This window comes from Crocuta crocuta, unplaced genomic scaffold (assembly GCF_008692635.1).
Source record: "Crocuta crocuta isolate KB4526 unplaced genomic scaffold, BGI_CrCroc_1.0 scaffold204, whole genome shotgun sequence".
Lineage (NCBI taxonomy): Eukaryota > Metazoa > Chordata > Mammalia > Carnivora > Hyaenidae > Crocuta > Crocuta crocuta.
In genome coordinates this window covers 2006729-2021915 of record NW_027529603.1, presented here as the reverse complement: position 1 = coordinate 2021915, position 15187 = coordinate 2006729, and the positions used below count along the sequence as shown (strand labels likewise).

Genomic DNA, 15187 nt, shown 5'->3' with positions numbered 1-15187 from the left:
AGAGGGAGACACAGAATCGGAAGCAGGTTCCAGGCTCTGAGCTAGCTGTCAGCACAGAGCCCGACACAGGGCTCGAATCCACAAACCGTGAGATCATGACCTGAGCCAAAGTCAGACACTTAACTGACTGAGCCACCCAGGTGCCCCTAGATAATAACTCCTTAATTTCCACTTCCCCAACTTCTAGTAAGATTGATTTTTTTTATGCATGTGAAGTAGCCTTGTCTTTGTAACTAGGTTTTTAAGTGTCTTGAGAGCAGGCAGATAACACAACTCAAATGTCTTTGTGCCTTTGAGACTGCCCAGCTTAGGGATGAACACAGATTGAGTGCTCATTACACCTGTTTGGTAGTGGACAGGATGCTGGAGGAAGAACCAAATAGCACTTGCAGAGATCTTGAGACTAACAATTTTGTGGGTGTAGGACCACTCTCATCAAGGTAAAAAATTCAGGAAATTCAGAAAGTCATAGGATGTTGGAGGCATCTTACAATGTTGACAGAGGCCATAAAGTTAACATTAATATGTGAATCAGTGGACACAGGAGTGGTGGGTACTGAGGTTGAATAGGAAAAAGGTTGCCCTGCCTAAAGGTATTTAAATTCAGATTTTATAAAACATTTAGCCAAACATTCCAACAATGTTGGATTCAAGCAAAGAACCTACAAGTTTGTAGCCTTTAATCAAAAGTTTTACCAATGACCCATCTCCATGAATAGGCAGGATGCTATAAGATCTGTAGAGGCTGTTCTAGAAAATCAAGCACCAGAAGTGCGCCCCAATTATGTGCCTCTTGGAAGGCAGTATTTACAGTCTTTACCCACCCATCCAAAGCTTAACCATAGACTGGGAGGAATCCTTCTTTTAACTCTCAGAAAGATATTTTTTTTTCTTTTAATGTTTATTTACTTATTTTTTACAGATAGTTTATTGTCAAGTTGGTTTCCATATACACCTGGGTGTTATATCAGAAAGGTGTTTTAATAGACAGAAGCTAGGGGCGCCTGGGTGGCTCAATTGATTGAGCATTGGAATCTTGATTTTGGCTTGGGTCATAATCCCAGTGTTGTGGGACTGAGCCCTTGGGCTCTGTGCTGAGCACAGAGCCTGCTTAAGATTCTCTGTTTGTCTCTCTCCCTCCCTCTCTCCCCATCCCTCACTCTACCCTCTTCCCCCTCTTGTACATACTGTCTCTCTAAAGTAAGTTTAAAAAAAAATACAACAGCTATATCCTTTCCTTGACACATCAGACATGATCCTCTTCTTGAACCTCTTGATACTATNGGGATGAGCACTGAGTGTTATGTGGAAACTAATTTGACAATAAACTATTAAAAAAAAAAATCCTCACTTCCTAACACTTAACAAGATAATGGATGTCCTATCCTCTTTTTTTTTTAAATAGTTTATTGTCAAGTTGGTTTCCATATAACACCCAGTGCTCATCCCCACGAGTGTCCTCCTCCATGCCCATCCCCCCCTCCCCCCACATCCATCAGTCCTCAGTTTTTGTCAGCATTCAAGAGTCTCTCATGGTTTGCCTCTCTCCCTTTCCCCCACCATTTCCGCCCTTCTTCTCCCCCATAGTCCTCCGTTAAGTTCCTCCTAATCCTCCTATACATGCAAACATATGGTATTTGTCCTTCTCTGCCTGACTTATTTTGCTCAGCATAACACCCTCTAGTTCCATCCATGTTGCGAAAAATGGCCAGATTTCATTCTTTCTCATTGCCATGTATTATGTGTATTTTTTATTTATCTTCCCAGTACAGGTGATGTAGTTTATGGAGTTATTCTGACCTAACCACGATCTCTCTTATAGTATAGGGCATGCAGTATACATAAAGATTCACTTATCTAAGGATAGATGCCATATTGTTGTCTCTTTTTTAAAGTTTATTTATTTTGAGAGAGAGAGAGAGAGCACACACACACATGCACACGAGTGGAAGAGGGGCAGAAAGAGAGAATCTTAAGCAGGTTCCAGGCTTGACAGCACAGAATCTGACATGGGGCTCGAACTCACGAATGAGGTCATGACCTGAGCCAAAATCAAGGATGCTTAACTGACTGAGTCACCCAGGCACCCCACCAGATTGTTGTCTTAAGGAGAGAAGTAGCCATTGGGTTAGAAGGAATAAAGCATCAAAATATATACTGTCCCTGACGCTGGCACCTCTAGGCCCAGGTTCTGCAACTCCTTCAGAGACAACCAGACACCCTCATCTGAACAGTGAATCACATGAGCTTCTCCTAGACATATAAATACCTGTGATGCTCTGCATGCCTTTTGAAATAGGAGAGCTTTGTGATGTAGTCTGGTGATCTGGTTCCATCTTCTGTGAGGCAGAGATGACAAGGTCTAGAATTTGGGGGCATTAGGTGCCAAGTCCTTGAAAGCCTAGGAAGAGAGATGGCTAGTGAGGTTTAGATTATGTTGAGCCCTACCTTTCTTCTGTGGGATGGTGGATATCCCTTATATACTTATGGCTCCATTATTATTATTGCATTAATTATTTGGCAAGTGAAAAAGAGCCACCAAGTATTAAGGTTGGGACCTAACAGGAGCTGTTGCCGGGTAGGGAACCACAACGACCATGAGTGAATCGATTAAGCCTCAAAAAAGATTTTATCTCCTTGCTTTCTCCTGTGACCCTTACCCCTACTTTTTTACAGGGGTTTCCTCAATGGATCCCAGAACAGCTCCAAGTTTGGGTGATTCTTCTGGTTGGGATACATTGAGGGCCTGGATGGCTAAAATCCTTTGGCTACTGGACTTCTTATTCTTTAATCTCTTCCTCTTTTCTCCTGTTTCATTCCAACCTCCCCCAAGAGAACTTGTTCAGAGAATGGGGGTGGAGGTATGGAATATGGAAGAGCCTCAAAATAAATTAGAAATAAGAGAAGGGAAATGATGGAGTGAAAAAGACAGAGCAGGGAAAAGAATGGTAGGAGAGTGTATAAAATTGGAATATAAAAAACGTTTGGGAAATATTTACAGGTTTTGTTCCATTTTAGACACAAAGAATAAAGGTGCCCAGCTTAATACTCTAACTTTTTTGTTTTCAAGCGTCACCGGAGAGTCAAACAAAGAGCTAAAGATAGAACATCAAGAGGTAAAGTCCTAGTTTTCCCTGTGACTACCCTCACTACAGACAAGATTCCCCTGATCTGTGTCCCCTGGTGCCAGGAGCCAGGTGCTGTAACCACTGAAGGCTCTAATCGCCTCAGTTGACAAATTCTCCCAGATTTTCTTGAATGCGAAATCAGAACCTGGGAATGTTTCCAAATTCTCCACCTTATCCCAGCTCCTGGGAATGAAGAATGAGGAAGTAGGACAGAAGCCCTTACTATTTTTTTTATCCTGTGGAAATCACTTCATCTCTTAGTCAATGTCATTTACTAGTTTTATGACTATGGAAATCACTTCATCTCTCAGTCTGTGATACATGAAATGGGTCCTGTCTCACTCACAGTGTGGTTTTGATGATCAAATGAGATTAGGTCTAGGAAACCATGATGCAACTGGTTAAATTATACACAGACATGCCTTAGAGCATTGACTATTGGGGTTTTGAGTATCCGTTTACTCAAAGGCCTTCAGCTTCCTTTAGGATGTCCCTTCAACTTCCTATGGGACATTGCTGTATCCTCTTATTCCTTCTAATACTGTCTCCTGGTTTCTCAGCTAGGAGACTCTCCCGGAAAGAAGCTGAAAAGCCATGGGAGCTGCTCTCTGTCATGAAAAGGTGACCACTTGCTCTTTGCAGTCTCCAAACCCCCAGCCTGGCCTGTGATGATTTCTGTGCTTGGCCTGGAGCAGGGATGAGGAGAAGGATAATGGCTGGGTGGGAGTCAGACACAAGTGGATGCTGAGCACAGTTGAGAGGGTTGCCAGGGCAGTGGGGGGATCAGGTATCTCAGGAGAGAGGAATCTCCCAGTTCTGCTATGGGTTCAGTTCACAGTGGTCCTGGAATTCAGGATTCACTAGTATGTAATTCACTAAAGACTCTACATGAGTTTCCACTCAGCCATAGGACAAGTTATCCAGTCAAGAGAATAGACAAATGCATGCATAAATAGATGCACACTGTCATATTCCCTTTACAGTTACAGTCATTCAAGGGCAGACCTGTGGAACCTGTTGAAATTACCTCCATGGTCTTGTCTTCAGGGAGGCCAGTTCTTGGGACAGCCCTTAGGAAGGAGCCTGCCATCTTATCCTCTTCTTAAAGTCTCTAGAGAATGGGACTGGCTCTCAAGAGATGCTATTTACAGAAGCTGGGACACCCAATAGTCCCTGAATGCATAGTTCCCACAAAGACCTCATTTTCCACAGCTTAGAAATACTGAATAGTGGCCTTCTTAACCCCAAAGGAGACTGATTCCAGGATATACCTGGTCATGTTCCCAGTGATGCCCCATCAGCTAACCATTGGCTTCCCCTCCACCCCCCACCTGTTTCCCTTCTTCTGGTTCAGCTTCTCAACACAGGTCAACAGAGAACTCATCCCACCTCCCAGTCTGTCATGGCCCTGTATTCCCATAGGCTGTCTGAGACCTTGTCCAACAAGGTCCAGACCCTCAGCTCAGCCCAACATAACTTATCAATGGCATTTTCCTTGGAGGAAGACGAGATGGGTAAACACCCTGGGGGCACAGGCCCCAAGGTTTCAGGACTGGAGGAGGGCAGGCCCAATCTCCAGGCCATACACATTCAAAGAGGCAGGTGTCACTCCATCAGTAATGGTTGCTTCTTCCCTTCCTAGCCAGGGCTGGCTTCCTAAGGAGGGAAGTGTGCGGCAGCTCCTGTGTGCAGATTCTTCCTGCCCCATCTGCAATGCTGTGGCTCTGGAGATTCAGCAGTTGTTGGCGGGTGAGAACACCCTGATCTCTCCCCCTTCATCGGGGCCATCTCAAGGCTCCTCTTGCCTAGAGATTTTGTCCATGTCTAGTCCCTCTTTGGAGCAGAGTCAAGGTTCCCTGCACTCCAAAGATCTTTCACTTCCATCTGTAACGCCCACAATGTCACAGTTAACGGACCAGAAATGCTTACCACAGTCAGCTGCCCAGTCAGTCAGTGTCAGCATCCCAGATCACCAGGCTGAACACCTCCAGCGAAAGAAGGGATTTCAAGTGCCAGATGTTCCCTGGCATGCAGGAGTTCTGTCTTCTTCAAGCCTTGAGGAGCCTAGGGCTCCTGTGATTCAGCAGGACAAGAGGAAGAGCCGCTCCGAAGGTGTACTAAAGAAACAAGGTCAGCTGCCCTTGAATATCTGATTCTCTCTTTTCCGGAATCCAGAGCTCATGAACCTAAAACACCCCATTGCCTTACATGTTCCTATTTCCCAAAAGCTCTGAGACATGTTTATAAATGCATGTTTATAAAGACATGTAAGATCCTTAGAAGAATTCCTGTGGCAGCTTATAACACAGCCCCAAGTATTTCCCAAACCGGGGGGGCAGGGGGGACACATTTATTTCATCATAAATGCTACCTCTAAGGCCTCTAATTGAAAATATGGGCTATCTTCTTGAGCTGGGTTCATGAAAGTTGAGCCAGTCTACCCAAACTTTCTGGGTTATTGATGGATCCACTGTGAATCCAGAGCAAATATCACTGCAAGCAAATCCCAAACTCCATTGCTCTGGCTCTACCACATTTCAGTCTCTAAGTGGTCTCTGCCCATTGCCTTGAGGACCTGCTGAGGCCTCGATGTGCTATCTGCAGCAAAAACATAGCTTCCTTGCTATGGTTCCTCTTTTCTGCACATTGAGTCCCTGGTCTGCCTGTAAAGATTTCTTCACAAAAGGGGGTCCCCAGTCCCTTTTTTAAAAATAATTTCTTCTTAATCTCTGTACTGACTAAACTTTCTTCCATTTAAGTTAGCCCCACCTTCTTCCCACATTCCCCAATTTGAGCCTCTCTATCTGACTATCAACAAACTTCTATCAATATCCCATTTCCTCTCCTGGCCAAGGGTGAAGCCTTAGAGTGGCACCAGCTGCAAAGGCAGCCCCAGCTTCAGTGGGGGTTGCCAGCTTTTGCCCAGGAATCTCTGTAGATGCAAAGAACCATACAACATAAGCCATGAGACATGCTTCTTTCTGCCTGTGCCTAGGGGCCTACCAGTTAGGAGAAGCCCATTTCAGTCTTCAAGAGGGAAAGGGTATTTCCCTAGAACATGCCCAGAGCTGCTAGAGTTCTACCTTGAGAAGTGGTTGATTTAGTAGGTTGATTCACTGTTGCCGGGGCCTGCCCCAGAAGATCCAGAAGTTCATCCAGTTGCTCCTGTCCCCTGCTGACCAGCAACCCCTGCTCCAGAGCAGCACACTGAACAGTGTGAGTGTCCCCTAGCTTGCAGACCTAGAGGCCAGTGGGGACAGTGACCTGTTATGATCCATTGTGGCAGCAGGGACAGTCTACAGTTGCTTGGCCAAGCAACGGCAATCTTGCAGAGCTACATTTACTATAAGTGTGGGAAGAACTGCTAGGGCATTGTTCCTGTCCATATTTGCAGCTGTTGGAATGCAAATCATTGGGTCTGCCGCATTCCAAGGGTTCTGGCAGCAACTTGATTCCCTTGTGCCCCCAGAAAGCAAGTCCCTAGACATGGGGGTAGCAATCAGCCTCTACATGGATCAGGAAGTGACATCCTTAGTACTGATAGGCCTTGACCAGCAGCAACAAGCCTCACCTGATGCTGTCACTGATCATCCTGATCAGCACCCCCCTGGGTATCTTCCCAAGGAGCCGCTAAGAAACTGGAGACAAGTTTTGGCCTTCCTGTCAGGGCTTCCAGCTCTTTATTATGTGGGTTTCTTCAGGGCCATGCCCCTGGCAATCACTAGCCAATTTGCAGTCACAGAGATGTGCCTGGGCCTGTTGAGGGCCCAGTAGAACCTGTGGTTCACTATCACCTAAACAGAAATGTATAACTCCTGGATCAGGCTTTCCAGATGCCAATGAGACTTGTGCAGACAGCTTGTAGGCATTTGAGACTGAAGTATAGGTGAATTGAGATAGTGCCTTTAGAGAGCCGGACATCCTGCTGGCCCCTGTTCATTCAAGATACCCATCTTGGTGAAACTAAATTTTTAACTGAAAAAGAAATTTCCTGGAGATATATTTGGGAAGTCTTACAAAGACAAAGGAGTCCAGGGAAAAAGTTGTGGCTGTCCCAAGGAATATCTGTGCCTAGGAGTCCTTTAGAAGTCTAAACCACTGAGGAGGGGTGCCTGAGTGGCTCAGTCAGTTAAGTGTCCAACTTTGGCTCAGGTCATGATCTCACAGTTTGTGAGTTCAAGCCCTGTGTTGGGCTCTGTGCTGACAGCTCAGAGCCTGGAGCCTACTTCAGATTCTGTGTCTTCCTCTCTCTCTGCCCCTTCCCACTTGTACTCTCTCTCTCAAAAATAAATAAAACATTTTTAAAAATTTAAACAATGAAGGAAAAACACTGCTCTAGGATCTCCCCATCCCACCAGGTATTCCATGTGCTCCAGAATGGTCCACCTTAAAGAAGAGCTTGCAGTTAAACTAAGGAAGTGTAGGGGAACCAAAAGCATGCTAGTTCTTATGGTTATACCCACTGGGCCTCCAAGATCTTACAACCCAGTGGGGACATGACAGGGGTCCAGGTGCTTTGTGTTCCCCTGGAGGCCAGTGTGAACAACCTTGGCCTGGAGGAACCCTGGAAGCCTTTGGCCCTGCAAGGGTGAGGACAACTCCCTGCCAAGCAGAGAAAACAGAGGACCCAGGAAAACTTAAAGCACTAGAGAATCACAAACAAGGGACTGCAGCATTGAGGCTGTCCCAAAGTGAATAAAACATTTACTCTGCTGAGGTTCAGGGGTTAGGGGGACTCTTATAAATAGACTCCTCAGACCCCCGGACTTCCCAAATGTTATCTCCATGATCTTTTTTTTTTAATTTATTTTTAACATTTATTCACTTCTGAGACAGAGAGCAAGGAGGGGAGGGGTAGAGAGACAGGGAGATACAGAATCCCAAGCAGGATCCAGGCTCTTAGCTGTCAGCACAGAGTCTCTCAGAGCCTGATGCAGGGCCCCAGCCCACAAACCGTGAGATCATGACCTGAGCCTAAGCTGGATGCTCAACTGACTGAGCCACCCAGGTGCCCCTCTCCAGGATATTTCTTAAGTAAAATTTTAATTAGATCAGGATGGTTCCCTTGAGTGAGTTGGAACTAGCAAGGATCTGTCTGGGTCTGCAGAGCCACCATTTCCATCCTCTCAGCTGATTGATTCCTGTCAGCACCTTCACCAGTTTCTTCCTCACTGTTAGTTCCTAGAGCATCCCATAAGATACCTTGGGTCAAAAGGCCATATGAGAATGGTCTGTACAGCTGTTAAAGCAAGTTGAATGACCTCACCCAAACAAAGATTCCTCAGAATGCCAAAACTGGAGTGACCAGAGTTTAATGGGCCAGACCTTACATGACCAACTTATTGGGAAATTATTTCTGGGCCAAATTTACAAGCCCAGCATTTAAAGGGACCACGTTTTTGAGATCCAAACTTTGCAGAGCCAAAATTTATAGGGCCACACTTTCTAGGTTCAAAAGCTGCAGGGTCTGATAAAAGCAGCCCATATTCACAAGATCCCATTCTTCTAGAAGCTGCAGAAACTGGCTTCGGAAATAAGATGAAGCTCTTTCCACACTGGATTAATCCCGAGGTGAAAGGTCAAGGGCATAAGGAATCCATTCTCTCTAAGGATGAGATAGTGGCTAAAATCATGACAAAAAAGGTTGAGAAGAGTCCACCCTCTATGAAACACCCTATGAGAGGAGCCAAGTTGGAGAAGAAAACAGAAGAGGAGGGCATAACCTTCTTTGATGCCCCCCAGTCTCTGGACAATGAACTCAAGCAACAATCCCTTCAGTCCAGAGGCTCCTGGGTCCTGGGCCTTCCCCACAACAACTCCAAGCACTGTCCTCAGGTGACTGGTATTACTCAACCAGAACATCCATGCCAGATCTCAGCTCTCACCTCAGCAGAAGGCACTGGTCTATACAAAGAGAATACCCAATCCAGGAAAAAGGAGTTCATAGGTTCCTAATCCTCTACATTCCCATGAAAAAGGCTGTTGTCATCATTTCTGTTAATGTGCAGGTGAAGCAGGACCCTCTCAAAATATACTCTGTACCTCTAAGCAAAGAACCACCTGTTTGTGCCTCATTTTCAAGGTTGTATATGATGTAGAAAGTAGAGAAGGTAGATAGTACTTCCTATATGGCTTAGGAGCTTAAACTCCTATTTCAAATAGGTCAGCATTACACACAACTCTTTCAGTCCCACCCTAGACTATGGATAGAGGGACTTGAGCAGAAAGGAAGACCCTTTTCTAAGGTGCATTGAAGATGCATCAGGTTTGAATTCTATCATGTCTTGTCATGGCATCTATGGGCCCCAGAGAAACAGTGTGGGCATGATGATGGTGTAAGAAGTAGTGGCCAGGAATCCAGTGCATTTTTGGCCCATAGGCATAATTCACCAATAACTTCTATATATGCCCACAATCTGAAGGGAATGTTTTTAGAGTGTCATAGTGGTCCATCCTTGATAAACACAAAAGCATATACATACTATGACATGTGCCAGAACAAAATCATGGAATCTCCCTTCCTTGTGACCTGTTGTTATTGATTAAATCTCTAAGGGCTAACCCATCCGGGGGTCTGCTGTAGCCTGTTGCCAATTTGACTCTCATTGCTTTCAGCTGGATGGGATAAATGCCTGCTAGAATGAAGATCAGTTGATGAGAAGGTTCCCAAAAGGGTTACAATAAAAATGACTTTGACCTGAGTCTTGCAGTCAACAGTTCAAATATTCACCTCCTTACTATGTGCCAGGTACTGTGCCAGATACAAGGCCTTCCTCCATTGAGCTCATGGAATCATGGAGTAGACAGTCAAATAAAAAGTCACTAAAAGCAGTGTGATAAAACTGGTTAGAGGAAGTAGGTGAAAATACCCAGGAGGGAACTTAACCTAATTTGGCAGGAGGAGGGGGTTTATGGAAATTTTCCTAGAAGAGGTGATATGTAGACTGAATTTCAAAGGATAAGAAGAAATTAGCCAGGAAGGAGATGGGAGTCTCTGGGTTTCCCATGCTAAGAGTACAAAATGAGCAGATATATGGTGTCAAACAAATAGGCATGCCATGTAAGAGAACAGTGACTTGCTGGAGAAGTACCTATAATCAATCAAAGGCATATTAAAATGTTTGAGGGATCAAAATTAGGTTGCCAAGATGGACAATGTATGGCATTCACTCATGCAGTTTTTGATTCCTTCAACTAATATTGAGTACCTACTATATGCCACATACTTTTATAGGCACTAGGTATACAGCAATGAACAAAAGAGGAAAAAACAATCTGTCCTTAATAAGCTTATACTGATGGTACACTAGGAAGGGAGATAAAAGAAACATAATTTAAAAATATAATATGTAGAAGATGACCAAATATATGCAAAAAATCAGGGTAAGAGGTTTGGAGAAGACTTAGGTGGAGTGCAGTTTTAAGTAGGGAGTTCAGGGCAGGTCTCACTAAAAAGTAGTGTGGGCATGGACTAGAGAGAAATGAGAGAATGAATCACTTGAATAACTGAGGAAATTTCATGTCAGAAACATGAACTGTCTGGGGATTGGAACATGCTTTAGCTATTCCAAAGAAGGACAGTGAGCCTGAAGCAGAGTAATCAAGGGGGAAAGTAATAGAGGACAAGGTCAGAGCAGTAAAGCAACAAAATGGGGTAAGGCCTAGAAGATCATTGCAAAGATACTAACTTTTTGAGTAAATGGAAGTTGCTGTTACAAGGTCTGCTTAGATCCAACTAATGTTTTATTTTATTTAATTTTTCAATATAAAATGATTGTATTTCTATTATACACAATGAAATAGACATTAAAATTTCAAAAATACCATTTTCAATAGCATCAAAGTATGGAAATACTTAAGGATAAATCTGACAAATAATGTGCAAGAACATTGAAAACCAAAAAACATAGCTGAAAGAAATTAAAGAATTAAATAGATGGAGAGATATACCTTGCTCCTAGATTGAAAGACTCAGTGATGTTAAGACTGTAATGTTAAGATGCTGTAATTCTCCCTAAATTGATCTGTAGATTTAATGCAATCTCAAGTATAAATCAGGAGGCTTTCCCTCCCCCCCATATATACACATAATTTTATTAAGTTTTTCATAGTTGAATTTTTCTACAATTCTAAAGCAATTAAAAATGTTAATAATATTTAAAGCAGGTGTACAAATATTCACATTGTATAAGTTAAATATGTTATTTACGTCAGCACCAGAACTTATTATACTTTTAATTATCCAGGTTTAATTGAAGCAAAAAACAAAAAACATATTTTTAAAAAGTATAATTCTTTTTTTGTTGTTGTTGTTGTTGTTGCAAATTTTTTTAGTTTATTTTTTTTACAAGTAGTTTATTGTCAACTTGGTTTCCATATAACACCCAGTGCTCATCCCCACAAGGGCCCTCCTCCATGCCCATCTCCACCCANGTTCCTTATAGATTTTGGATATCAACCCTTTATCTGATATGTCATTTGCAACTATCTTTTCCCATTCCGTTGGTTGCCTATTAGTTTTATGGATTGTTTCCTTCGCTGTGCAGAAGCTTTTAATCTTGATGAGGTCCCAACAGTTTATTTTTACTCTTGATTCTTTTGCTTTTGGGGATGTGTCAAGTAAGAAGTTGCTGCGGTTGAGTTCAAGGAGGTTATTTCCTGCTTTCTCCTCTAGGGTTAATGTTTTAAAGGGATCACTTAGGCTGTGTTGCTAATAACAGTGTTGAGGGTATAGGTTTCAGTAGAAGCAGGGAGATTAGTTATGAAATTATTCCAGTAATGGTAGCAGCAGAGGAGACTAGAAGTATTTAATTTTGTAATGTTTATTTATTTTTGAAAGAGAAGAGTGTGAGCGGAGAAGGGGCAGAGAGAAAGGGAGACAGAATCCAAAGCAGGCTTCAGGCTCTGAGCTGTCAGCACAGAGCCCCACGCAGGGCTCTAACTCATGAACCATGAAATCATGACCTGAGCTGAAGTCGGACACTTAGCCAATTGAGACACCCAGGCACCCTGAGACTAGATGTGTTTAGATGCTGGATTCATTTTGAAGTAGAGACAATAGGATACTGATATCCATTTACTGATAGATTCGATGTGAACAGTTAGAAGAAATAAAACATCAAGGATAACACCAATGTTTTTGGCCTAAACTTTTGGCAATATGGAGTTGTCATTAACTGATGTGAGAAATGCTAAGACTGGAGTAGGATGGTATGTGTGATTGGTGGTGGTGGCAGTAGGGTAATCAGGAGTTCACTTTTAGACAGTCAGAGATAGATATTGGACTTTCAACTGTATATGCTGATTAGACGATTTGGGCATATAATCCTGTAGTTCAGGGAAGAACCTAGGCTTTAGGCAAACAGACAAATAGATATACATAGATAATGACAGGTAGATAGATAGATAGATAGATAGAGAGAGAGAGAGAGAGAGAGAGAGATGTATTTAAAATCATGAACCATGAGACTGGGCTAGGGAGACACATAAACCGTTACATTAGTGTCATGAGTGCTATCATGTGTGGGGTCCTGTCCCAGGAGAAGATACTCAGCTGATAAGGAGGATGCAGTCACATGAAAGTTTCACAATAAAAATGACCTTGAAAGTCATCTTATATTCAACAGTGAAAATATTTGAGTACTTACTATCTTTCAGGAACTATGATAGTTATAACAGTCACCAAGACATAGACTTTGCGTCCATGTAGATCATGATCTCAAAGGGTAGACAGTCTCACATGGTCAAATTGTCTAATCAAAATAACACATGGATGTCCAGTATTCATCTTAAAAGTGAATTCCTGGTTCCCTCTCACCACCAAATCATACATACCAGTCTTGGCAAAAAGAAGCTGCCCTGAGTGGATGGGATGAATCTCTGTTTTGGACACCCTGTATCTCTCAGGGGGTGGCACCTTTGTATTCTCCCCTTCTGACCTATCACACAGAAGCCAAGAGCTAGAGGAAGTGCAGGAAGTGCTGTAATCTCCTGATGATGTGGTATGGGGAACTGTGGGACACTCTTGCCTCACTGATTCCTAAAGAAATCCAGGATGACTCAACATCCCATCAAACCAAAGAGATGGTGGCAAGACTTCTCTTCCACTGATAGGACCCTAGTACTTGGCACAATGTGTCCACTGCTAGCTAGAAAATACAGGATGAGAAGAACCATGAATGCATCCCTCTCCTAAATGGTGACTCTGTGCCTAAGGGATGGGGGCCCAGATCCTGTTGTGGCCCTCAGGTAACGAGGCACAAGGTCCAAGCCTGCTGAGGCAACACCCTCCAGGTGTTTTCCTAAAGCATCCGAGAGATCATAGGAGGTCTTATTATAGGCACATCCTCCCTGCCTGGGGGAAGTTGGGCGGAGAGCCATTTAGGAGAGTGCCCAGGACTCAGAAGGGTCACAGCAACATCAGGTGAAAAGCCAAGGTTAATGTGCATATCTCCTGGCTTAGGTGGAGCAGGTCCTTTCCATGGTCCCCCACAGGCTCCTACCTGCCTCCAGCAGATTTCTGTCATGGAAACATGGAAGTTTCAACCAACTGACCACAACTACTTGACCTCTGTTCCTGCTCACTCCACTCTGGCAGGGAAGTCATAGAATACTCTGGGCACAGGAGTGAGTGTGTGAGACTTCATTTCTTTATTCTTGCTCAACTCTGTCATGCCAGCCTCTTGCCAGCAGGGGACCAGGATTCCATGAGCATGAGTTGAAATTCCCTGCCCTATTCAAAGTCCCAACCTGTCAACGGACGAATGGATCAAGAAGATGTGGTTTATCTATACGATGGAATACTACATGGCAATGAGAAAGAATGAAATCTGGCCATGTGTAGCAACATGGATGGACCTTGAGGGTGTTATGCTGAGTGAAATAAGTCAGACAGAGAAGGACAAATACCATATGTTTGCACGTATAGGAGGATTAGGAGGAACTTAACAGAGGACCGTGGGGGAGAAAAGGGGGGAAAATAGTGGGGGAGGGGGAGATAGGCAAACCATGAGAGACTCTTGAATGCTGAGAACAAATTGAGGACTGATGGGTGTGGTGGGGGGGAGGGAGATGGGCATAGAGGAGGGCACTTGTGGGGATGAGCACTGGGTGTTATATGGAAACCAACTTGACAATAAACTATTTGTAAAAAAAAAAAAAAAAAAAAAAAAACAAACCCCAACCTGTTGGAGATGCTCAGTTTCAAGGGCTCAGTTATCTTTGCTTGCCCACTCAAAACTTTAGTCTCTACTCTGTAGGTCTTTGGGTAAAATATCCTCTGCCCCTAAGTTCCTACATCCTCTGAATCTCATCTTCCTTTCCACAGCTTCATCTCTACTATGGTCTAACTTCCCATTGCCACCCTATCTATACTTGCCCCTCCCTGTCCAGGCTGAATCCCTGGAAGGATGATAATAATATATGAATGATTGCTGGAGGCTGGCTCCGGCAGGTCCAGGGGTCCCTGAAGGATGGACGGTGTCAGCAAGAGAGAGAGAGAGCCCGAGATTCTTTCTGATCACCAGGCAGGCATCTCTGTCCTGTCGGGTTTTGTGTCTTTATTTAAAGGTTCAGCAACAAGATGAAGTCATAGAAAGGAATTTCTTACAATGGGAGGACTTTTGTGATATCAATTGCAGAATTATTCCGACCAAGGAAATAACAGAATATTCTTAGTGAAAAACAGGATAACATATAGGTCAAATTGTATATAGATAAACTAGAAGTATTTTGTCTGGCTCTCAAGAGGATGAATGTTGCTGAATTGGTTTGTTTGCGGAGACTATCATGGGGGCCCTGAATGGGTCAGTCTTTTGCCCCTGGATTATGTTAGCTACTCTTACCTATCTTCATCCCAGCTGCCAGCGTAAGAGAGGGTGTTTGTGGAAAGTAGGCCTTGAGGAAGGGAGTGTTATGTTTCACCAATTAGCAAAGATACATGTGGTAACTATGTTTTGCTCTTAACCCCAAAATAGGCCCTTGGTCTCAGGGCCAGGCTCAATTGTAATTCTTGGGTTCTTAACCCCCTAAGTCTCGGATCTGCAAGGCCCATAGGAAGA

The 15187-nt window shown here is 43.7% G+C and overlaps 2 protein-coding genes across 5 annotated transcripts in view; one reads left to right on the top strand and one right to left on the bottom strand.

Annotated features, from left to right (window-relative positions):
* Positions 1–9184, top strand: part of SPATA31F3 (SPATA31 subfamily F member 3) — an 80824-nt gene extending 71640 nt beyond the window's left edge. The window contains exons 1-5 of one of the 2 annotated variants that reach the window (XM_077761918.1): positions 2427–2578; positions 3071–3116; positions 3689–3749; positions 4771–5258; positions 8638–9184. In XM_077761918.1, coding sequence (XP_077618044.1) covers positions 2435–2578; positions 3071–3116; positions 3689–3749; positions 4771–5258; positions 8638–9083 — 1185 coding nt within the window. In that variant the 5' untranslated portion in view covers positions 2427–2434 and the 3' untranslated portion in view covers positions 9084–9184. Of the gene's footprint in view, positions 1–2426; positions 2579–3070; positions 3117–3688; positions 3750–4770; positions 5259–8637 lie in introns of those variants that run through there. The other variant, XM_077761919.1, reaches the window with a different exon arrangement.
* PHF24 (PHD finger protein 24) overlaps positions 1–15187 on the bottom strand; it is a 162838-nt gene that overhangs the window by 99066 nt on the left and 48585 nt on the right. The window lies entirely within an intron of this gene.